The sequence below is a fragment of the Clarias gariepinus genome, chromosome 9 (genome assembly GCF_024256425.1).
Source record: "Clarias gariepinus isolate MV-2021 ecotype Netherlands chromosome 9, CGAR_prim_01v2, whole genome shotgun sequence".
NCBI lineage: Eukaryota > Metazoa > Chordata > Actinopteri > Siluriformes > Clariidae > Clarias > Clarias gariepinus.
Genome location: NC_071108.1, coordinates 10,897,513 through 10,921,416, shown reverse-complemented (window position 1 = coordinate 10,921,416; position 23,904 = coordinate 10,897,513). Strand labels below are relative to the sequence as shown.

Here is a 23,904-nt window from a genome sequence, read left to right as displayed (position 1 = left end):
GCGATTCCAGCCAAAGACATAAATCAGGACATTTCTGTGATGGCGGTGTTTGACCAATCAATGGTCCGCACTATTTTTAGCTCTGTGTGGCTCATGTGGTCCCTGGGCAAAAAGTGGAACCAAATACAGCGAGGGTGTTTTAAGTGCGAAACAGTTTGCTTGGCAGTACAAATGGCACAACATGGATGAGTATTATGGGCAATTTGACAAGTCTAGCCATGTACTGGAGCATCACCCATGGAGCCATGATGTAACTTATCTAGTGTACATTCTGGAATATCGTCCAGAGGTAGGAGGCAACTGGAGGAACTAGAGGAAATCCACATGGACAAAAAGAGGACAGCAGCCTGACCACATATTCTCTGAATTTGTAGAACTTTAGTTGGCCTAAAGATTAAGTCCCGTCAGTGTAGGTAAACTATGAAACAGATATGGGTTCCAAATGCTTACATTACTTATGGTGATCGTGGCAGCAGCAATAATAATAATAATAATAATAATAAACTACAATACTAGTGAACAAACTACAATATAGAAAGCAGCAGCAATTTTGCTAAGTTTGCTAACCAACAAGGAAGAGTCTTTTTTTAAATATTTAATTAATTATTTTCAATATTAAATATCTTTGGCAATGTTCTCTAAAACAAATACTTACATTATGTAAAATACAGTAGAAGTTCCACAGGGGGAAAATCGCAGGCTCTATTTTCAGAGTTAATTGCGTAATTAACATAAAGTCAACTCCATGTCACACTTTAATGTCTTAATTTTGGTTTAGCTGCTTTTCATTAAACAAACAAACAAAACCAGGCCTTTACCTTAGGCTTATTTGGTTATACATTTTACTTGTTTTTGCTCACAAGCGTTTAAATTTTATTATTATTATTTTTTTACCATCAGTGGAATCATATTGGAAAACAAGGATTAGCTTCTGAGGATGGCATTTATATTTAAGTTGATTTATAGATGACTTACACAACAGTTAGTTCTGTTCGAGCAATCTGATGGGTTAAGAGGTATTCAATGGGTGGTTATAATAGACGGTAACAGCACTGGGACGTTTAACTAAATCAATGTATGTACTCTACGGGAGTAACCGTTAATTACACTATTACTAAACTGCCAGCATGCCTGCCAAAACTGAAGTACTTTTAGCAGGAAAACACATCTGATAACACTGTTATTATAAACAACAATCGTCTCTTTAATAAATGCTGCTAAGTCGTTCTGGATTGTGTCTAAACCATCCGCGTGGCTACAAGGCTAACTAGCTTCTGACACAAGGCTCATCCCCAAGTCCCTCTCTAAACCACTAAGGAAGGTCACTACTTATGTGTTTGGAACAACATAATTGTACAAACTAGCTTTCCATTTGACAATATTTGGGATTTATCTCCAGAACCACAAAGTTAACAGAGCTAATATTCTAAAACGGGATAAGTGGAAGGATAAAGAGAAACGTATGAGTTTTACAGGACCGTCCACCAACTTCATGGTTTATTCTCATCACCTTTTCTCCACTTCCAGTTGCTAACTGCCAATTCCCAGCTCCTTCATTTGCGATTATTTACTTCAACCAGGCACGGAAGTAAACAACAAATCATAATCTGTTGATTAAAAAATGGTGTTTGTGGAACTGTTGTAGAAATGCAACATAACCCCTGCTGTCATGCTGCTGCGCCCTCATGCCTATGACCGCATAACAGCCTTGTTGATATTCAAGTATAACAGCACTCCCGCTTGTGTGATATTGCTTAATTAACACCATCAATCTTCCAACCAGACCTTTTCTTTCGCTTGATGTTGTGTACTGAGGGCATATCAGTGATTACATTTGACATTGGAAATATTTACTTGATTAACTGAATCTCTTAAGGTCCTTCAATGCTTCAAACACCAGACACAGATATGTCCAGGATAAGAAGTCTGTTATGGGTCCAAGAACAACTATTTTGAAGTATTTTGTTTCTCTGACAGTAATATTTCTTAAATTTCTTCACACACCAGACCAGTAACCTAGGAAGACTGTCATGTTTACAATTTTCCAATGTAGTACGCCCAATAAAACAGTTGCCTCCTGTCAATATAGATGAGGCACCAGGTGTTTGTGTGTGTGCGTGTGGTGATGATGCTTAGTAATGGCCTGAGTCTGGGCCACACACGCAGGCCGTCAGCAGTTTTTCTGTATCATTAACCTGGAGCTTTATCTAGCTTTTCAACTTGGAGCAATCACTCTCAGGCTATCAGCGGACCAAAACTGGATCATGTATTATTGTTTAAGAGGCAGTGGCAAAAAGAACTAACTCTCACGTTCATTAAAACACCATTTAGACTAATTAGACATCTGGATTATAACTTCCTCATACGAGAATCGAATGTAGTTTCTCAGCATTTATATACGTGCCATAATAACCGTATTACTTATTTGACCGGAAGGAGGTTAGTAAGGGGTCATGTTATGAAATTTTAAAGTTTTATTTTTTACAGTACAGCTAGTTTTCAACTCCTTAGTTAAAAGATGGCCTGGTTTTGTGCATTGCATTTTCTTTTTTCCCACTGCAATGAGCATAACTTATTATTCTTATTCTTATTATTAATTTTATACGGTGTATATATATATATGAAGCTTTTTTTTTGTCTTCTGGATAGAGCTGTTGTGTGTAGTGTTCAGCATGTGGCACTGCATGTAGTTTGTTGATTTATAATATCTAAACTTCTTAACATTTGCAATCCCTTGGCAATGGCAGAATGTGCTGCATTTCCTGTTTGCATGACTGAAGTGACCTGAAGTACTAATGTGGGTGTCTGGTGCACAGGACAAGGCCATCTTTTTTTTTATTATTATTATTATTTATTTTTTATTTGAACACCATGAATCGTGAACCTCTTCAATTCCTGTTAAACAAAACCAAGGTCTTAGCTTTCAAGGCCTCTGGCATGCGAACAGAAATACCAAAAGCAAAGTAAATACGGGCCTACAGCAGTCAACACAGCTCCTCACAAAGCAATCAGAGCCATGCTGCTCGCAAACACACACTGTTTTTTTTTTTTCCACAAAAATGTGGATATTATGCAGTTTGCTCCACCTGGATTGACCACTGTAGCACAATGACTGCATTTATAACTAATATGATAAAATATACAATTCCCATAATCATGATACATTCATCAGGTAATAAATAGAACATGATGGGGCATACTGTTACAGTGACCATTTCTTAAAACATTGTTTATGGAATGCTAGCTATTCTATTTATTTTAATAATTCATTAACATGCTGTAATTCATACTCGGGGATGCTTATGATAAGGATCTTTAAAAAAAAAAATAATAATTAAAACTTATTCCCTAATAATGTTTGTTCTACATACCATTTCTCATTATTGTCATTTTATGATTTAGCATAATATTTTGTAGCTGTTTCGCACTGACCAAAGACACGCAGAGTAGGCAAATTGCTGTTTCCAAATTGCCCTTAGTGTGTGTCTGCGCTTGAGCTCTGTGATGTACTGGCACCCTGTCTAGGGTCTACCCTGCCTTTGTGCCCCAAGTCCCCTGGGATAAGCTCCAGGCCTCCTGTGACACTGTACAGGATAAGAGGTAAAAGAATGAGTAAGAGAGTTTTTTATTTTTTTTATTTTTGCTCATATATCTATTTATTCGTACAAAAGGGGGCACTTGTAGTTCGCATGTAATGTGAAGCATTGGATTATGTTGTTAGCCACTTCGATTTTGAATAGGAGAAAATAGGAGTATTTTTAATATTTTTCATTTGCATTCTGTTTGTTTAAACAACTTTGGGTTCATTAATTTAACTTGGAATTTGTTGGAGTTCAATACAGTTGTTTAAATAAATCTTATACTGATTATTGATTGTCCTGGCCAGGCTTTTGTTTTTATATTTAAAAAAAAATCTATTTTAATTTTCAAAATGACAAAAAGGAAAAGGTCCCAAAGCACTCACTCATCGTATATTCCGCTTTATCCTGTATTCAGGGTCGCGGGGAGCCTGAAGCCGATCCCTGGAGACTTGGGGCACAAGGCAGGGTTCACCCTGGACATGGTGCCAATCCATTGCAAGGCACACATAAATACACTCCCTCACACATTATGGGCAATTTGGGAACAGCAATTAGCCTAATCTGCAGGTCATTGGACTGTGGGAGGAAACCAAAGTACCCAGAGGAAACCCACCAAGCATGGAAAGAACATGCAAACTCCATGCACACAGAGATGGGAATCGAGCCTGGCCAGGAGTCAAACCCGGACCCTGGTGGTGCAGGGCGACCACTACACCACTGTGCTGCCGGTCCCAAAGCAATCTTATCTTATTTAAAGTTCGGTTACCCAGCATAGTCAGAATTTTGTAACAACTCCTCTGGCAAGTGTTGCCTCTCTTAAACATACTTGTAGTCAGCTAAGAGTCTTTAAAATCATGTTTGAGGAAATTTACTCATGTGTTCTTGCAAAGGTCTTCTAGTTCTGTGAGATCCCTGGGCTGTCATGCATGCACTCCCAGTCAAATACTTACTGTGCCACTGGCTGCAACACAAGTCCAAAGCATAAACAATCCACGTGCTTAAAATTTAAAGGTTTTCTATTTATTTATTTTTTTTGCATTTATTTTTAACTTTCTGCATCCCTTTTTGCTTCAAAAATACTTTTGTTTATTGATGGAAAAACAGGACTTCTTTCTCAATTTCATCATGCTGGTTGTTTACCACCATCCCGGAATCTGCAAAATATTGGTGATGGTCTTTTTAAGGACAGGGGTAGCTCAGTAGTTAAGGCATTGGACTGCGGTTCGGAAGATCCCAGGTTCAAACCCCACAACCACCAAGTTGCCACTGTTGGGCCCTTAAGCAAGGCCCTTAACCCTCAACTGCTCAGATGTATAATGAGATAAAAAAATATATATATATATATAATAATACAAATGTAAGTCGCTCTGGATAAGAGCGTCTGCCAAATGCCTAAATGTAAATGTTTTACAGTGATACAAGCGTTTTGATTTGCCTGTCTAGAAATCCTAAGGTCAGGATTTTTGGTTATCCGGACCTCATCTTAGCCTCCACCTTCCTTGTTAACTTCCATTGCTAGGAAGCTGCTTAGAGAAGCCAATGGCTGCTAGTTGTTGGGATTGAAGGAGGCATAATATTTATAAAGATTAGAAAATTGCATCATCTCAACTTTCCTAACGATTATTGTCTAACAAGCTAATTAAGGTCTAAAACCTTTGTAAATGTCATCTAAGCACTTAAAATCTCTTGGGGTGCCCAAATCTTTGCTTGATGCTCTTTTGCATTTTTTTCTACTCCTAAATTGCACAAAATAAAGGTAATACACTAATCCTGGTTTAAAATAATGATTCATCTTTTTTTCCTATCTTTTATTTTATATCCTTTGGAGATCCATTTATCTTCTACCCAATTTTGACTGGATGAACATATTTTGCATGCCAATAAGTAAATGCAGTACAGATCTGAATGCTTGTAAAGGGGAGAATTTTACTGGTACTGTTTGGTGTCATCCAACATGCCCCTGCATTTCTTCAATTACTCCGCCACCAATGGTACAGCTTTTCAATAATCCCCCTCTCTCTTTCCGTCTCTCGCGTCCTGATGGCAAAACTGCCTGTGCTGCACTAAATGACATTTTAATGCGTCCCCATTAGTATGCTGTGCTGCAACCTTTTTTAATGCTTTCTCCAATTTGTTGATGGCATTGTTATGAAAAGTCTTTTCATTTAAAACTAAGCATATGCCATCATTGGCAGTAGGTTTCCAAGCCATTTGTTTACCTTTTGATGGAAGGGGTTAGCGGCATTAAGAAGTCACACTTAGACTTCTAATGACAAAACAAGCATGGCTTCGACTTAGAATAGAATGTTATATTTTCTTGGAGAGCATCATTTCAATGAGACCAGAAAGAAAAAAAAAAACATTGCACTTTTATTATTAGGGTACTGACTCAGTTGCTGTGTTTGCACGCAACCTAATACTCCATTAAAAATCCAATATATCGCGTTTAAAAGGAAACATTTTGTGTTACTAGGTTATTTTATATAGATCATTGAGACCAGATGGATGGTGGGGATAGATAATATTTTTTTTCTTGTGCAGCTATTCCAGACCAATGACCTCAACTTTGGAAGATGAGTATAAGTAAAGGCATTTTACAAATGGTCTAAGTGGGAATTTTGTTATTTTTGACAAACAGTGAACTTTATCGTTTTTTTTTTTATTAAGGTTTTTTTTTTATGCAGGTGAAACATTGAGCAGCTTTATTGCTCTTACAGCTTATTTTTCTCACTGTCCACTCTGTAGTCAGGCAACAAAAACAGTTTGCTAAGACGTAAATAATTTAAAATTTATTTAAACTACACACTGTGGGATTACAAAGCTGTATGCACAAAGGCGCTTCTTATTGTGGTATTGGAATTCGATCTGAATAATTTTCAATCAGGTTTTATGTATGCCTTAGCCAAATCCATGTAAACTCATTTTTTTTCCACAAATACTGACATTTAATCCCAGTTAACACTCCCTGTCTTAGGTCAGTTAGGATCACTGCTTTGTTTTAAAAATGTGAAATGTTATGAGTAATAGTAAAGAGCAAGATTTATTTTAGCTTTTATTTATTTCATCACATTTCCAGTGTGTCAGAAGTTTACATACACTTAGTTAGTATTTGGTAACATTGCCTTTAAATTGTATGAATGGGGTTGAATGTTTTCGGTGGCCTTCCGCATTCTTCTAACAATAAGATGCTGGAATTTTAGCCCGTTTCCTCCTGACAGAGCTGGTGTTACTGGGTCAGGTTTTAGGGCTCCTGGCCCGTGCATACTTTTTCAGTTCTGCTCATAAATTCTCTATTGGATTGGTATCAGGGCAAGTTCAATACCTCAACCTTGTTTTGCTTAAGCTATTTGCTACAACTTTGGACATCTGCTTGGAGTCTTTGTCTATTTGGAAGACCCATTTGCAACCTAGTTTTAACTTCCTGGTAATATATTCACATAATCTTCCTTTCTCATGATGCTCCATCCTGGAGCAAAACCCCCCACCCACAACATGATGCTACCACTTCTGTGCTTTGTGGTTAAGAAGGTGTTCTTCACCTTGTAAGCCTCAATGCATTTTTCTTCAGAAATAACAATGGTCATTATGGCCATACACCCAGACCAGAGAACATTTCACCAAAAATTAAGATCATTGTCCTGTGTGCATCCGCAAACCATTGTCTGGCTTTTTATGGTGGACTTGGAGCAGTGGCTCCTTATGTCAATACTAGGATTGTTTTATTGTGAATATGGATCCAGTGTTTTTATTAGGTCCTTTGATTTCTACTTCTTTCGTACCATATGTACACACAAAGAGACAGAACATATCTCCTTCCTGAGCGGTTTGATGGCTGTGTCGGCCCATGGTGTTTCTACCTGCAAAGTCTTTTTTGTACAAATGATTGTGTACCTTAAGGCATTTGGAAGTTGCTCTCCAAGATGAACCAGACTTCTGAATCACTTGACTTCTTTTGATTCTTCCATGGTATTAAACAGACACACTAAGTTCGATGGTAGGCCTTAAAATACATCCACAGGTAAACCTCCGATTGACTCAAATGATGTGAAGTAATGTACAGTATCTACTGTATACGCAGGTCTGTAAAAAATTCGTGGAAGTTGAGTCATGTCAACTGGTCTTCTTTCTTGTTAGCTGAAAACATTTTACTACTCATCCAAAATAGCTTGTTCTGAAAAATTGTTGTACAAATTACTTGTCATGCATAAAGTATAGTTTAACATGAAATCTTTGGAGTGGTTAAAAAAAATAGTTTTAATGACTTTAACCTAAGTGTATGTAAATCTTTAACTAAATTGTCACTATATTGCAACCCGCTTTTAACATGCATATAAACTCAGACTAATATAAACAGCGTGCAAAATTTCACCAGGTAAGCTTGATGAAAATGTTTGCAACCTTTGTAACCTAGCAGACTGATATCAAGATTATATATACAATATTTGTGTATATATAATCTTGTGTAGAGAACAGTGTAGTGTCATAGCAGCTGTTCCACTTGTGCATCTGTGCCAATACATCTGTATGCTGTGGGTAGTTTCATTTGAAGCTATCGGTGGCACAGATGATGAATTTGAAGCTTTGGTTTGTGTGTTCGAATTCTGCCTCACACTTAATCAACCTGATTTAGCCTATGTGGTAAGTCTACTTTGAGGATAAAACACAAGTGCTCCATCACCAAGGATGTTTTAGGAACACAAAAAAGGCTACTTAAAGGCTTATTAAAGCATCTAACGAAACATGATGCAAATGCAAAGGGAGGTGGTTGGAATGCTTTTTTTTTTTAATGAGCAAATCTAGAGCAGATTGCATACGCCTATAGTGGACACTTAATTACACATCGTCTTAGAACTCCAGCATTATGCTAAATAGGAAATGAAGTGAATCGAAAAAGCTTAGCATATATTTTGTGTTGCAGTAGTTTGTAGAATGTAATACTTGTGTCAAGTTGAGTTAAAATCAGTTTTAATTTCGTTAAAAGACTATTCAATTTGCTAGAAAGAAATGTGATGTGCTCCAGCTCTTACTTCAGTAATGCTGTTATTCTTCAGCCTGTTAGACATTCATTCATTCATTTTATGCATTTATTCATTCATTCTGAATGGTTACTTTTGACAGGTCCAATCACCTAATTCAAAGTTTGGCAGTGACACACGCACCACCTAATTTCTCAACTCTATAAAGTAGAGCCATGGATGGAAAGGACCTTCAGCTTTAGATAAATGACTCAAAGGGAGAAAGAAACAAAGTTTGGTTCGGGGGAAAAAAAAGAGAGTTTTAAAAAGTTAAATTACAATACCAAATTTAAAAACTTGAAAATCTTAGACCTAACTTTTTAAAAAGAGTACATTAACTATATTTATTTGATCTGTTTTATTTGTAACTAAAAATCTGCCCATCTAAACACTTGGCAAGTTCACTGCCATTCTTCTTATACCTTACTTATCTTTTAGTTATCAGTTTTTAAACAGTAGTAAACGTGAGTGGCACTATTTACCCTGCAGCTTTATTACAGAATAATTATTTGCATAGCACCTAATTTTTACTGTGATTGTAGTTCGAGTGACTCTAGATATACAAAGCCGGGTGCTATTGAGCAGTACTCTGCACTATCCCAACAGTAGGCTGCATCATTGAATATTTTTCTATAACGTCTTGTTCACTGTTGATTATTTCTAATAAATATTTTAAGCATTAAAATAGTGTTTCCACTTGCACTTTCTACTGTGCAATAGACCCTAGTCTTAAATTTATTCCTTTATTTCCCCAGCACTGCATGCTTGTGCTGTCCAGAAAAATGTTCAAAGGAGCTTACAATCTTACACACACACACACACCCATACACACAGGATTAAAAAGTGCTGAGCAAATCACTGATGTGAAAGAAGCTGCCAGGGTTAAGTATTTCCATCTCAAATTGGAGACCAAATTACAAAGACTTGATGGCCAACGGGAACCCATAGCTTTATCACACTCTTATTGCTATTGCACTATAGACAGACAATATTTATTTATTTAATTTTTTGATTTAATGAAACAAAAAATAAACCAAGCTCACTATTTTAAGCCTTGGGCCAGTTGAAAATCTGAGAACATGGGGAAATTCTGGACAGATTAGATGACATGTACTCGAAACCTAAAAAGACAATAAATAAGGCAGACATGTTAATGACATCATATCCTAGGATTTATTATTATTATTAAAAAAAAAATGGCCATACACTTTTTTTTTTTTTTTTTTTATTTAAAAAAGGATGCAAAACAAGCCTTATTTATTTATTTATTTATTTATTTATTTATTCTATTTTCCCAGAATAGTCATTTATGTATAAGGCAAGGATAATATATAAGAAAGATTTACAAATGCAAGTGAGGTTGCCTTTTTATACATGGCAGATGTACGGGTGTAAAGACATTTAAAAGATCTAATGAAATTATTGTGGCAAAATTTAAACATGAAACTGCATGGTTGAAAACTGTCCAAATATTTTAAAGTTTTAAACATTACTTGTTTTACTCTGTTGACACTTTTAAAAAAAAGTTTATAAACAAGTAAATCCAAATATGGTTTCCTAAAAAAAAATAATTTTAAACATCTTATCTAGTTTTAATATTGAATAAAAAAAAAAACTTCTCGCCATGAATATAGGCATAGAAGCTGGCATGGCGTAAAAAAAAACAACTAAACACACAAATTTTTTTTCTGTTGTTTCTTCTAATGATGGTAAATTATACAAACAAGCTTTAATAACCTTTGACCTTTTAAAACAATAATGAAAATCAGTTCACACTGAATCAGAGTGTATTACAGTCCAGTAACTTGTGGATAGCTTGAAAAACACTCCCCAAAACAGCATGTAGTCCCATCATGTATGCACATATTACTTGTGATAAATTTAAGACTGTATGTACCATTTTTGGATTAACTTAATAACTTAAAAGCATAAGATATCTTTGTCTATTGAAGTAGCGTCAATGAGCTAAAAATAGGAAAATACAATTTAAGCTAATAAATACAGATCGGACATGTGGTTCACTTATCTCTATGAGTGAGTCATTTATTGATTTACGTTTTTGAAATTACAAGCCTACAATCAGAATTTGTGTATTAATTTCCTTCTGTTCGATGAACGCCTCACAAATGATTAAACTGTTACCGTTCTTATAAAGGATTATACCTATGTGAAGCGCATTGGTATGTGGGAAAGGAAGTAGTTTAGTTGTTTGGCGGCTTTATTCAGTCAGTTTAAGATGAAGAAGACAGCACCTGTGATGTGACATTTGAGAATTTCACATAGTTTATACAGTAATCTTGTTCTGCATCAATGGGAAACATTTGACACATTTCAATGATGAGGAATATCATCAGATGACAGATGAGAGTGCTTGAGAAAAGGCATGACTGTAATGCTTTTACACTGCCAATCATCAATTTTTTTGTTTTGTTTTTTTGTTTACTGGTCTACTTTTGAGTAAAAGCTTCCCCAGTGAACACTTCTAAGTCATAATCATCATATCAAGTTTTAATATTCTTTTTTTTTTTTAAAGGATGAAATTGTTACACTGGTCATATAATTGTAAATACATGATGCATTTATTATTAATAAGCAGAAAACATCAGGAATGTCCATGAGTACTTTATGTTATGTGCAGTCAGGTCAGTATCACAGCAGCTGTTCCACTTGTGCATCTGTGCCAATACATCTGTAAGCTGTGGGCAATTTTATTTGAAGCCAATTTCTAGAGGTGGCACAGACACTGGGGCTTTTTTTATTTCTGTGAGTTAGATATCTGCAGGAGAAAAGTCTATTGATTCCCATTTTTTTGCCTTTAACAAAAACGGCATCTTGGAGCCTATGAGGTTAGTGTTCGATTTATGAAAAAACAGTGCAGCTTATTGGTATTAACATTTGTTAGCACAAATGATTTATTTATTTATTTTTCAGTTATGCAGTGGCTACTTACGGGGTTATTACATCATATAACAAAACATGATGCAAATGCAGAGAGAGGCATTGAAATGAGAATTTTGAGCGGCTCTCTGGTGGACATTTGGATCATCACAATAGGTGATCATTTTAAATAGAAAATGAAGTGGATACAAGGCACTTAGCTTATTCTTACTGCAGTTTGTCGAGAGAGTGTAATTCTCTGTTATGAGCTGAAATATTTTATGTTATAAACCGCCTGTCTGGATAATAATAGGTTCTAATCCATAGAATCCATATTGGTGCTTTAGCCTGTAATTAAATTTTTAATTGGAAAAAATAGCTAGGGTCTGTTATTTCACTAATAGAGCAATAACCTTAAGACCTAAAGCCGCATCAAACTGCTGCAAAGACCTTGAAGTTACCAGTGCGTTCTAAAAGGATTGAAGAGGCAGTGGGAGTGGGGTCAAAATGAAGAAATATGCATTTATACGTGCATTTATACAGACATATGTGCATTTGGGCAACATTTATCATGTTATCACTAATTTCACACACTTGATCATGCACTCACCAGGTCCAATGAGCTCGAACAGAGCCATTACGATGGCTGATCAGATCGATGTCTCTTGTGTGTCTGTTGTTCGCTTCAATTTAGCCAAATACCAATGTAAATCTAAAACAGTGAACTGTATAGTAATTATGTGAATATGTTCGTGTTATACTTGTACAGTACTGTGCAAAGTATTGAGTCAAATTAAAGAAATGGTGACAAATGCTTTACTGTGATAGGCTGCAAAGTTGCTAAAGATGCAATTTAGAAAGTGGGTGTTTATGTAACAACCTTGGCAGCAACCTTATTTCCCCTCTCATCCGTTCTAACCACTCAGCATTCAGCATCACCTGTATATTAATCATTGGCCTGATCATCTGTGCCTGTTCCTCACTGATTTATGTTTTAGTTAGGTTGGTTTTCATGCTTTAAAGGACGCTGTGGCTTAACAACAACAGAAAAAAAAAATCTAAAACAGGTCAGGCAAAGGGACTGGACTAAAAATGAGAGAAAATTCTTGGCAAAACTGAGAGTCAAAAATGATGATTATTATTATTATTATTTTTTTTTTTAGAAGTGAATTATGAAGAATGAGCGGTGGCTTAACCCTGTAAAGCCCACTGTTGCAGAATTACAACATCACTTTTAACAATTCTAAAAAAAGGCCAGCAAATGTTTTTTTTTCCTCAAAACCACATTTACATATTTAATGGGTCCTATTGTTTGTACTCATGATGCTATTGGATGGAAAAAGTGTTTATAGGTCTGGTCATCTTGCCGTGAACTTACTCTACTTGCAAACTTCGCATTGAGCTGATCTCCTGTTTTTGCACGCCTGGATTTGTCAAGATTTAAGTAAGTAAAATCTCTAAAATATTTTTTTCTATGTTTATTACAATGTCTAGAACATATACATATTTAGTTATTTTAGAAAACATTGATAAAATTTGATTTAGAGGTTATTATGTCTATGTTGTAATTCTACAACGTTGGGTCAGAGTGGTAGCCTGTTGCATTGTTTAGGGACAGGTGTGAATGGTCTTGAATGTGAACCTGTTAGTGCTCTGGGGGGATGCATGTGTCCCTTTTAGTATGATAAGTAGACTATAATAGGCCAATAATAAGGAAATTGAGATGATGCTTGGCATGTACCTGAAGATGGGCCTAATGCAAATGTCTGGAGTCCGTATGTATTGGGAGACAGACACACGGTACACCCCTGTTTCTGATGTGATATCCCGGAACAGATTCCAATCTCTGTTGACTTCATTACACTTTATAAACAATTTAACTGTGTCAGAGATGGAAAAGAAGGACAAACTCTGGAAACTCAGACCATGGCTAAATTCATTTAGGGAAAGATGCCTGCAGGTGGTACCTGAAGAACACAACTCTGTAGATGAAATGATGATTCCTTTCAAGGGGAGATTCAGTAACATCAAACAATATATGCGTGGCAAGCCACACCCATGGGGGTTTAAACTGTGGGTGAGAACTGGAATCTCTGGCATGCTCTGTGATTTTGATGTTTACCAAGGGAGTGTAGATGGAAAACGACAAGCGAAATCTGAACTTGGACTGTCAGGTGATGTTGTGATAAAGCTCGCCTCCACACTTCCAAAGGGTCAAAACTACAAGATCTACGCAGACAACTACTTCACCTGTGTCCCACTCGTGGTCAAGCTTCTTGAGCATGGAATTCATTATGTGGGAACAGCGAGGCAGGTACGTCTACCCAACTGCAACCTTGAAGATGAGAAGAGCTTGAAGAAAAAGGGGAGAGGAAGCTTTGATGTCAGAGTGGAGGGGAACCACAACATTTGTGCTGTCAAATGGTATGACAACAGAGCGGTCACACTTGTGTCATCCTTTGCTGGACCAGAACCTGTGCAGAAAATTCAGCGGTGGGACAAAGCCACTAAAACCATCATTGATGTTGAGAGGCCTTACATTGTTGGTACCTACAACAAACACATGGGGGGTGTGGATTTGTTGGACTCATTTGCTGCCAAGTACAAGTTTCCCATGAAATCTCACCGCTGGTACATTTACATCTTCTGGCACACCATCATCCTTGCTGTAATTAACGGCTGGCTCCTTTACAAGGTACTTTTGTATAGTACCGTATATACAGTTTAATTGACTTAATAGTAAGAAGTGCTACTAATTTGATGTCTAATCTAGTTCTTAAACTATAAATTTTGAGTTGAGGAAGTGATTCCTAGTCAGAGGCCAGAAATGACTACTACTGTACTGACAGTGTGCTGATGATGCTTGTTCATAATAAAGTGGTTATCGGAAAAAACACGTCCATGTCTATTTCTTTTAAATGGAACAGTATTATTTTTAAGTTGTAGCTCTCCAAAATGTTGAAAAGTTGTTTATCTTGCTAACAATTTTCAGTCTCTTTATCTGTTTTAAAGGGATATGAGCTAGACATAATACAATGGGTTGTCCAGGTGTCCGCAGAGCTTCTCTGCATCCATAAACACTGATATAATGTTCTACCACTGTAGCTTATAGGAAAGTAAACCTACAGTATGGTTGGTAGTGCCAGGGAATATTTGCCATTTATATATTAACTAGCTAAACACCTGTGATTATTATTGCTAGATGAAAATAGAACTTCCCAAATAAACGTTTAATAAATTTTGTGGTGCGAGTTGTATTACTCTTGAAACTAACCCGTTATAGTCAAAGCTACCCAGTTGCTCAGTTTTGTTGCCTCAGATGTTGCAGTTTTGTGTCTTCTCTTTGTTTTTTAAGGTCTAATATAAAAAACATGTATTTTTTTACACATATGAAATGCATTTGGGTGAAACATTCATTTTCTGGTATGCTTAAGAAAGGGAAAATCCTCTACAATGTACTATAACATTTACAGTCATTTTTCCCAACACTGGGTAAAGGTGGCTGACTTTTAATACTGGAGGGCCAGAGTCCAGCTCAGTCCTAGGATTTCCCAGCTCAAATTGTATGAAATTGGAAAGAGAGTTAGAGGCTGCTAAAATCCAATGGGTTCAGCTAAGGTCTAGATTTGATTGATGTGCCTTGTGTATGTGTATGCTGGGAAAAAAAAAACGAAAAAAAAAAAAAAAACCTGAAACAAAGTACGCAGAGCTAATTTCAGAACACGCTGATGCTCTGTAGCGTGTAGATCAAAGTTGCGTGCAGAGAGGATATTCAGAGATCAAGAAACAAAAATAGATGTCCTCAAAGCATTCTTTTTAAGTTTATAGTTCCAAAAAAGTCTCATTTCGTGAATTATTTTTAATATATTTTTATTTTTTTTGTAGACTGGTGAAAGGAAAAAAAAAAAGTATGCTACACATGTGAAATGTAAGATAGTGGTAAACAAGGACAAGTGATAGAAATGATCCTAGGAGCATGATGACAGGGATATTTTCTTCCAGTCAAGCTTCTTTTGTGAAAGGCATCATTTAGGTTTATGCCACTTTACTTTGCCAGTGAAAACAACATATAATCATGGAGTTGCTGCGACTGTAGACAACGTGTCCTCTGTAGAATATTGCGAGGTCCCTCAACAAGGCCTTTACCCAAGTGACAAGTGTGAAACGAGAGTCAGATGGAAAAGATAGTCAATCTGAGAGCATTGCTTTTATCTGGGTCTGCCGCTCTGAAATGGAATGTGTCAGAACGGAGGAGAAGCAGAGAGGCAGCATCTGAATAGGAAATGTGTTCGGAGATGATTGACCTTAAGGCAGAGACTGGTGAGAGGGGAACGCTGAGAGAGAGAGAGAGAGAGAGAGAGGGTTGGAAGCCTCGGTATATCAGCCGTGCAGTGTAAAATATTATCTACAGTCAGGAGTTGGCTCAGGGTAGATGTGGGTGGATTCTGTAAAAACAGTTTAATCCAAAGCATATATATTAGATTGGTTTTGCAGCTTTGATTAAAAAGTAGAATGATAATATGGATAAACAAATATATGGAAGAGATCTCAGATTTTAGTTTGTGCACTAGATATTTCCCAAATTTTAAAAACATGAATTTTGAGAAAACCATTGGTCAGATCCCTAACAGCCTAAGTGTCACAGGGAGAAGGTCTATCCAGGTGACCTGACATTTTTCAACCTTACTATTATTGAGTAATACCATCGCCACTGTGCAATTTTATTGTTGTTCCCTAGGTTTTTATATACAGTTTGTTGCTATGGTGTGAGCTGTAGTTGCTAAGAAAGGCTGTGTAGCACAGCAGAAAGGTAACTATTTTATCATTTAAAGATAGTGGTTGAGAGTTTGGCTCCTGATGGTCCCATATTCATACAAGGTGAAAACGGAGCGAATTTTGTCATGCTGGATTAGTGTTTATGGTTTCTCCTATAACATACAGAAACAATGACCATTTGGGGACACATGTGAGCTTATATGGGAGTGTTTTATGTTGTCCTGTGGTGCAGGACATGCAGCAGTTTAAAATGATGCAGCTGACTAGCTGCATGCGCTTCAGATTCCATGGACAATTTTCGTTTCGGAAGCTGAAGCTCAAGTGCCAAAACATGCAGGTCTTCAAATGTTCACTGGAGGCTGCCTCTAAAAGCGAGTGAATCCTTACAGACACGTGTTTTAAAATGCCTTCATAGAACAAAAAACTGGTATCATATATATATATATATATATATATATATATATATATATATATATATATATTTAATTGTGTGTAATGTGCACAGTATGTTGTACTGCACTCACAAATGGATCCAATAGATACCTGATTTGTGATTCTCGGAAAATGATTCTGTGTTTGTCCACGTAACCTGCTTGATTAGTTTTCTGTTCAGTCAGTAGCTGTAAATGTAGGACAAATCACAGGGTTGTATTGATGCGTTCAACAACTTTCACAGGGACTTGTATAGTGGATGCTCCACATAAGCTAAAAAAAAAGCTGTGCCATTGTTGATAAGGTAGATTAATATTTTCTCCGAAGGGATGAATACTAAGCATTTATGGAAAGAGCCTCCAGGAAAAAAAATGCTTTCATAACAAGTGATAAGAAACTTGTATCTTGTGATGAATTAAAAATTAATAAACAAAACCATTGATATGATTAGCAAATTCCTGAACTATTAGAGGGATAATACTTTACGACTTGCTATTGCTGGAATAAAATCACTTTTGTAGAGGTGATGGTTCACTCTGTTTCTCCTCGTGCAACCCTGTTGTTGATTTTATAGATTTTTTTTATTTTTATTAATACATATTAAATCTAGAATGATAACTGAAGCATTCAAAGTGATTTCCGATTTTCATTAAGAGAGGAAAGATATTTTGCGGCTTGCATGCGGCTTGAACATCTGTGGCGTTCCATGTAGAGGATTCTGGCTTTCTGTTTAGTCATTGTGAAGATAGGGCCTGTGCTTCATTCGACATGCCCAAGGAGACACTCGCCCTGCAGATATGGGGAATGAGACGCGCTTCACCTCTTCCCTTCAGGACTAAATAATTAGCTTCGAATCTGCTCACATCTCTGTGGTGCTGCTGCATGGCTGCAGAAATTGACGACACGCTGTTTACCTCAGCAAGCTCATTGCTGATTTAGATAAGCTTGTTAATTAGAGGTGTCTTCTGCCTATTTTCACATTTCCGTTTACGTTTATAGAGGTGAGATTTCATGTTGTTTTCCTAATTTCTTAAAAGTTGCCTTGAAATTCACTAGTTTCTTTACTTTCATCACTTTTTTTGGCTTTGATTATATGCATATAAAAACCGTGTATGTTGGCCCCTCAAACCATAACTCTGCGGTGTGTTGTGGGTGGCAAATCCTTTGGGTGCTTGGGTGGGGCCTTCATGAATTGGACTTGTTTGAGTGGGAGCTTGGTCGGATTAAGATCTGGGAATTTGGCGGCCAGATCAACAATCTTGAACTCTTAGCCTGCGAGGCCCCATACACAAGTTGTCTTGTGATGGACAGACTGGCCTTTGGGTGCTCATCTTGTCACCAGTTTACTGTTATTTAATTAAATAATCATTGTTATTCAATTCACCTGTCTATCTATAACATGTATATTGCCACCATGAAGGTATGACTTGGTCTGCAACAATGTTTAGGTAGATGGTAAAAAAAAAAAAAAAAGCAGTAGAATCCACATTAAACTTGGGACACAAAGTTTCCTCGCTGAAATTTACCAAGGGCATCCCAGTGCCCCTTTTGGCTGAGCAGAATTCCAGCAGTAATTTGTTAAGAGCTACCAAAAGCCTCAGCTTAAGGTCAAGCTTAGCTAAGCGACTATCAGCCAAATATTAGTTGTGCTGTATGTGTATTTTTGACTCCATAACATGTACAGCATTGTCTATTTCTTTCTTGTTCTCCGTAGGTTGTATACTTCCACACATCTTTGTGTTTGGCCTCAGTGGTGGCTGTAGTGGAGCTAGCCTCTCTCCCTTCTGGGACAGAAACTTCCCATAATGCAGTGGGCCAGGGTTTTGGGATCCTACAGCTCTTCTCTGAACAAGCACAAGGAGAGGGCAGGTAATGTTAATGTCCTAATGTCTCTGTCCTACAGTATAGAGAAGTGTGTGTGTGTGTGTGTGTGTGTGTGTGTGTGTGTGTGTGTGTGTGTGTGTGTGTGTGTTTCTGTTTGTATTTGCATGTCTGGACAAGGCAACTTCTTTACAGGTTTGTACTGCTGACAGAGGGCTTATTTTTCAAGCTGGTTTATGGATTTTGTGTGAAATTGTTCATATGAGCATTATTCATGAAAATGCTTTAAATTCACAAAATCTATGTATGATAAATAATGCACAGCTTGACTTGACTTAAGGATATATAATTTGCATGGATTTCTGAACTTTCTTATATACAAGGAAAATATACAGATATACTGTCATAATTATATTTATAATGTCAAGTATACCATCATCTACTGTCTCACTTGCTTATATATTACATTTACAATGTGTGTTTTTGTCTCTTGTTCTGCAGGTTAACTCTGTTTTATGGTACTCCTCGAGCTCTGCTACACCCAACACTGAGGGACCCGTTGCAGAGTGAGTACACACACATACAGTACACGCATAACACGCAGATACAATAGGCTTCTCCTTAGACTCCAAAAAAACACCCAAAAAGATTTACTATTCAGCAGAACATTGTATTAAATGTGCTATATATTTACACTGTGCGTGTGTGTGTGTGAGTATTTCAGCTCATGGTGGGTAGCTAATCAATAAAGAATGATTTTTATAAAGTGGTTTAGTTCACTTCTTCATGCAATATAAATCATGTTTTATGGCAGCTTGAGTATACTATTAGTAAGACACTGGCCCTGGGCATTATGGGTGCTTGCCCATGTACATACCTCCATTTAAATGATCCATACTTATTCTTGGTAAAGTGTTAAAGTAAACCCCATGGCCATAAATGACCTTACTGCTTTGGTGTTCACAATACAAGTAGACTCAAAAGGGTATTTAGTACTATTTCTGCACATTTTATCCTTGCTTACTTCTCAAAGCACTTGTTCTCCACAGCATGAGCTCTTTATAACTTTATAGCCTAGGCAGACTGTCGGTGAAGCCTTTCATGATGGTTATTTTCCATGAGGCTGTTATCAAAATACTGCAAATTTAGCAAAAATGAAGTGCCAGAAGTGTCCAGGGATGGCGGATGGGGTGAGAGGTTATGATGGTAGATGTGGTGTCAACAAGCAAAGGGACTCCCGTGTAAGTAGCTGAAAAAGACAAAATACAAAAATGATGTGGTTCTAGGCTAAACTTCTTTAGGGTACAAATAATACTATGCTGACAATTATTAGTGACTTGATTATTTAAAGTTGATAAAACTGTATTAGACTTAAAAGCTAGCAATAAAAGAGACAAAATGAAAGCTGCAAAGAACTGCATACTTGGAAGAATCTTTTTCTTCCTGTCCTAACATTCTCACTTAATCTACATGTGTTTCTGGAAATGTAGTCTTATTTGGGAATCTGAAAGAAAAAGTAATGTGTGACAGATCCTTTTTACCAGTGTCCAAAATTTACTAATGTTTTACTCACTTGTGAAATGTCACGTCTTCCTCATTTGTTAAAATGCTAGCAGTTGCTAGAATAGCATGAAAATCATCTTGATTTCTATCCTGATGCATTAGCCATGGCTTCAGTTGCAGTGACAGTAGTTCCCTCCAATATACAGTAGCAGCACTGCTTAAAGAACAGCGCTAATGTCATAAGCTGTGTACAGCCAGTCTACAGTAGTATATATATTTATGAAATAAAAACGTAAGAACAACAGCATAATTGCTAGTGATGCAATGTCTCTGTAAGGATCTTTTTACTTTGTTGTTGAACCACATGCAGTGCATTTTTCTCTTTTGGTATTTATCTATGAGGTAAGAAAAAAGGGAAATAACATAAGGAAAGTAAGCAAGCCATACTGAAATCTTCGGACCAGGGAGTGTTTCATTTGGGCTGTTTTTTTAATGTCTGACTCCGTTTTCTGTGACACATAAGTGGCAAACAAGGCAAAACATAGATCTAACACTACATATTTTGCTAACTTGGACACAACCTGTATGTTCTCTGTGGCGTTGTTTTGGAAACCTTATGTAACCTCACAACTTTTATTTCTATCTAGGTTTGCCTTAATTTTTGTCTGAGATCTTGAATTGTAAGGTCAGGACCCTGTGGTGGTCCATTCATGTGTGAAAATGATTCCTTATGCTCCCAGAATGACTCTTTTACGATTTGAGTCCTGGAATATGACTATGCCGTTAGGGAAGTATAAACCCATTTGTGGGAAAACCTCGTCATTCAGTACACATGTGAAAGGGCATACAATTCATCACTGATTACAAACCATCCACAAAGACTCTTCAAACCAGCACTGCTTTCCTCCCTGATGAGCTGAATCATTTCTACACTCGCTTCAACCTAGGATGCAGGCATCATGCCAAAAATGATGGCAGTTTCCCTGTTGGCCATCCCCTCACTCTCCACAAAAGATCTACACTCAGCACCAAGCAAAGTAGATGCATATAAGGCTGCTGGCCCTGATGGCATACCAGGACCAGGCATACCTCGATTTCTGGATACGTGTTCCACCACAGATTATTTTGGTTTTATTTTGGCAAAATGCATATCGAATAAAAAAAGGATTTTATGAAACTTGTATGTGAAGTTTCTATACAGTATGTGTTATGTTTAAAAGTGACATCAATACATCATGCAAATTACAGTGTGAGTCGCAGTGTCTCTGCATAAGTCTAACATGCTCATTAAGTATTCAGTGTCTAGCGTGATAAATGAGGCTTGAATGTACAGCATCAGTATATAAATTGGCACCCGGGGCAGTATCGTACCAACATCTATAACTAAGGGAATGAATGAATGACTGAATGAGACAATTTTTTCCTCTGACTGTCTTCATTTATTTTGTACCTAATAGTCATTTTAAATCTTGCTTTGTGCAACCATTTCTAAATTGGAAAGTTTCTGCAATAACGTAGTGGAGTTTAATTTAAGTTCTTCATGGAAACTATATAAATTTGTTTTTTTTTTTCTCCACCTAACAAACTTGTTCAATAGTCTTAAACTTCAAAAGTCTAAAACACAGCATGCATAAGTCTTATTGATAAATTTGGCTACTGGGATCATTGCATAGGCTTTTGGATTGACTAACTAAGGAAGTCACTCTGAACATAAACTTCAGGCAGTGTCCATTATGGGCTATGGTGTTCACTTTTATATTAAATGACTTGAGGATTTGTGTGTGCTCTATTATGTGGAGGAGATAATCAGGACTCTGCTGCTATCTTCTGCAAACAGAACTGTGGCTGGGAACAATGCCTCATCAGCAGCTTGGAAAAGTTTTTTTTGGTGTGGGGGGGGGTACAAAAGTTGTACATTTTTGTAATCTAGGGATGGTACTGAAAATATAGAACTTTAGGAGGTACTGTTTGTCTGGAAAAAGAAGCACAGGAAAGATACAAGTGCAGAACTTCATTTATACTGTAGAACTAGATTATAATCTGGAATCAGGACCAGGATAAAGCAAGTGTACAGTAAGTAAACAATTAACACAGTACAAACTGGAACTTAAACACACACTGTGGCACAAAATTTAGGTTTGAGACCCAGGACATGAAAGAGAGTTAAAGAAATGTCTATTTCTTTCTGTGTAAGGACCAGTGGTACAGCTAATTAGACCAAAATGCTTCAGTTTGCAGCACTCTGGAGCAATGAAAAAAGGTCATGTTGTCTAATGAGTTTAGATTTACCCTATTCCAGAAAGATCAGCGCATCAGGGTAAGAATGGAAGCACGTAAATCGACGTACCCATCATGCATAGTGCCCACTGTACAAGTCTCTAGAGGCAGTGCGGTTGCTTAAGTTGGTCAAGTCTAGACTCAACAATGTTACGTGGCAATAAATCTTTTTGCCCTGATGGCACTGGTATATTCGATGACTCACTCTGTAAAAGGGTGGTGGTGGGTGCATGCATGATCCCTATAATCGCTTTAAGTGTTGCTTGTACATGTCCTTCATCAGAAATAAATCCTAGATTTCAGTGTAGTGCAGGACCAATCTGCTGTGTACGATCATACACTAGGTTTTAATTTAGCACTATGTGCCACAGTGTGTGCTGAAACAAACTAACCTTGTGTCTTAAATCTAATACATGCATTATTTTAAACTATTACTGGGCACTAAAACTAAGCTACGTCATACAGTGTTAAGAATTTTATAAACCTTTCACAGTGTCTTTAAATCTTCTGAAAGGTCTGTTTTGCATACTGTGAGCTGCAGCTCATATTTTTTTTTATTTGTTTATTAGTTGTTATATTTTATATCCCTACAGAAACAATAATATATTATGTAATACCAGAAGTTTGGACACAAGGTTTGGATTTATTTTCTGCATTCTGGAACAATACTGGATTTGTTTCAAAACTATTAAATAACACATATGATATTAGGTAGTTAAGTAACAACAAAAACAACCACCACCACTGTTAGTTGTTATTTTAAGACATGAATGTCAGCTGTTCTGGAATAGATCTGGCAAGAACAGTATTGTCAAGTGCATTTGCAAAACCCATTAAACACCATGATGAAACTGGATCTCATGAAGACCATCCCAGGAAAACAAGACCAAAACTTACCCCTGCTGTAGAGGAGAAGTTCTTTTAGAGTAACCAACTTCAGAAGTCACTAATATCCAACACCTCAGATTAGAGTCGTTATGAAGGCTGTATGAAGCTAGGTAGCAGACACATCTCTGTATCAAATGAGATTACATCATATTTTGAATGCAACATGGAATAACGTAGAAGGTGTGTCCAAACTTTTGACTGGTCCTTTGTGTATTGGATGAAGAAGATAAATATGAACTACTGATTCGTCTTGCAGCTTGAACTGAGCAGTGGCATAAATGTAATGTAATAGTAAAGTAAAGACCTTCATTTTGTTTATACTCTGGTACTGGCTTCATATGAGCAACAGTCTGATAACATAGCTAGATGTTTTCTACCCAGGCTTTCTGCTGAGTATTGTGTGTCGCTCTTGAAAACAGCGCTGAGAGTGCCGGCACAAGGATAAGGAAGTCTATATCAGTGTAGTGTCATTTGACTGAATACACACTGAAACGTGGGGTCTTGAACACAGATCTGTCAGGGTTGAGGTGACGTGCAGCTGTGTGTAGTACTTAAGCTTTACAGTAGATCTCTGAAATGGAAGAATGCTTCACATGAATGACGGCGTGCGCTTGTTAATTCAGTGTCAAGAGACAAATAAACAAGAGCCACTTCCACCTGAAAGGACGGAAGAATCGACTTTAAAGGGAGGAAGTAAAGGAGATGAGAGGAATGGGTTTGGGAGCGCTCCTTTA

The 23,904-nt window shown here is 37.0% G+C and overlaps 1 protein-coding gene across 3 annotated transcripts in view; it reads left to right on the top strand.

The window, feature by feature from the left end:
- The window catches only part of nphp4 (nephronophthisis 4), a 208,299-nt gene that overhangs the window by 15,761 nt on the left and 168,634 nt on the right, over positions 1-23,904 (top strand). For all 3 annotated transcript variants that reach the window (XM_053503110.1, XM_053503109.1, XM_053503111.1), the window contains exons 3-4: positions 18,396-18,550; positions 19,004-19,068. In XM_053503110.1, coding sequence (XP_053359085.1) covers positions 18,396-18,550; positions 19,004-19,068 — 220 coding nt within the window. The remainder of the gene's footprint in view (positions 1-18,395; positions 18,551-19,003; positions 19,069-23,904) is intronic.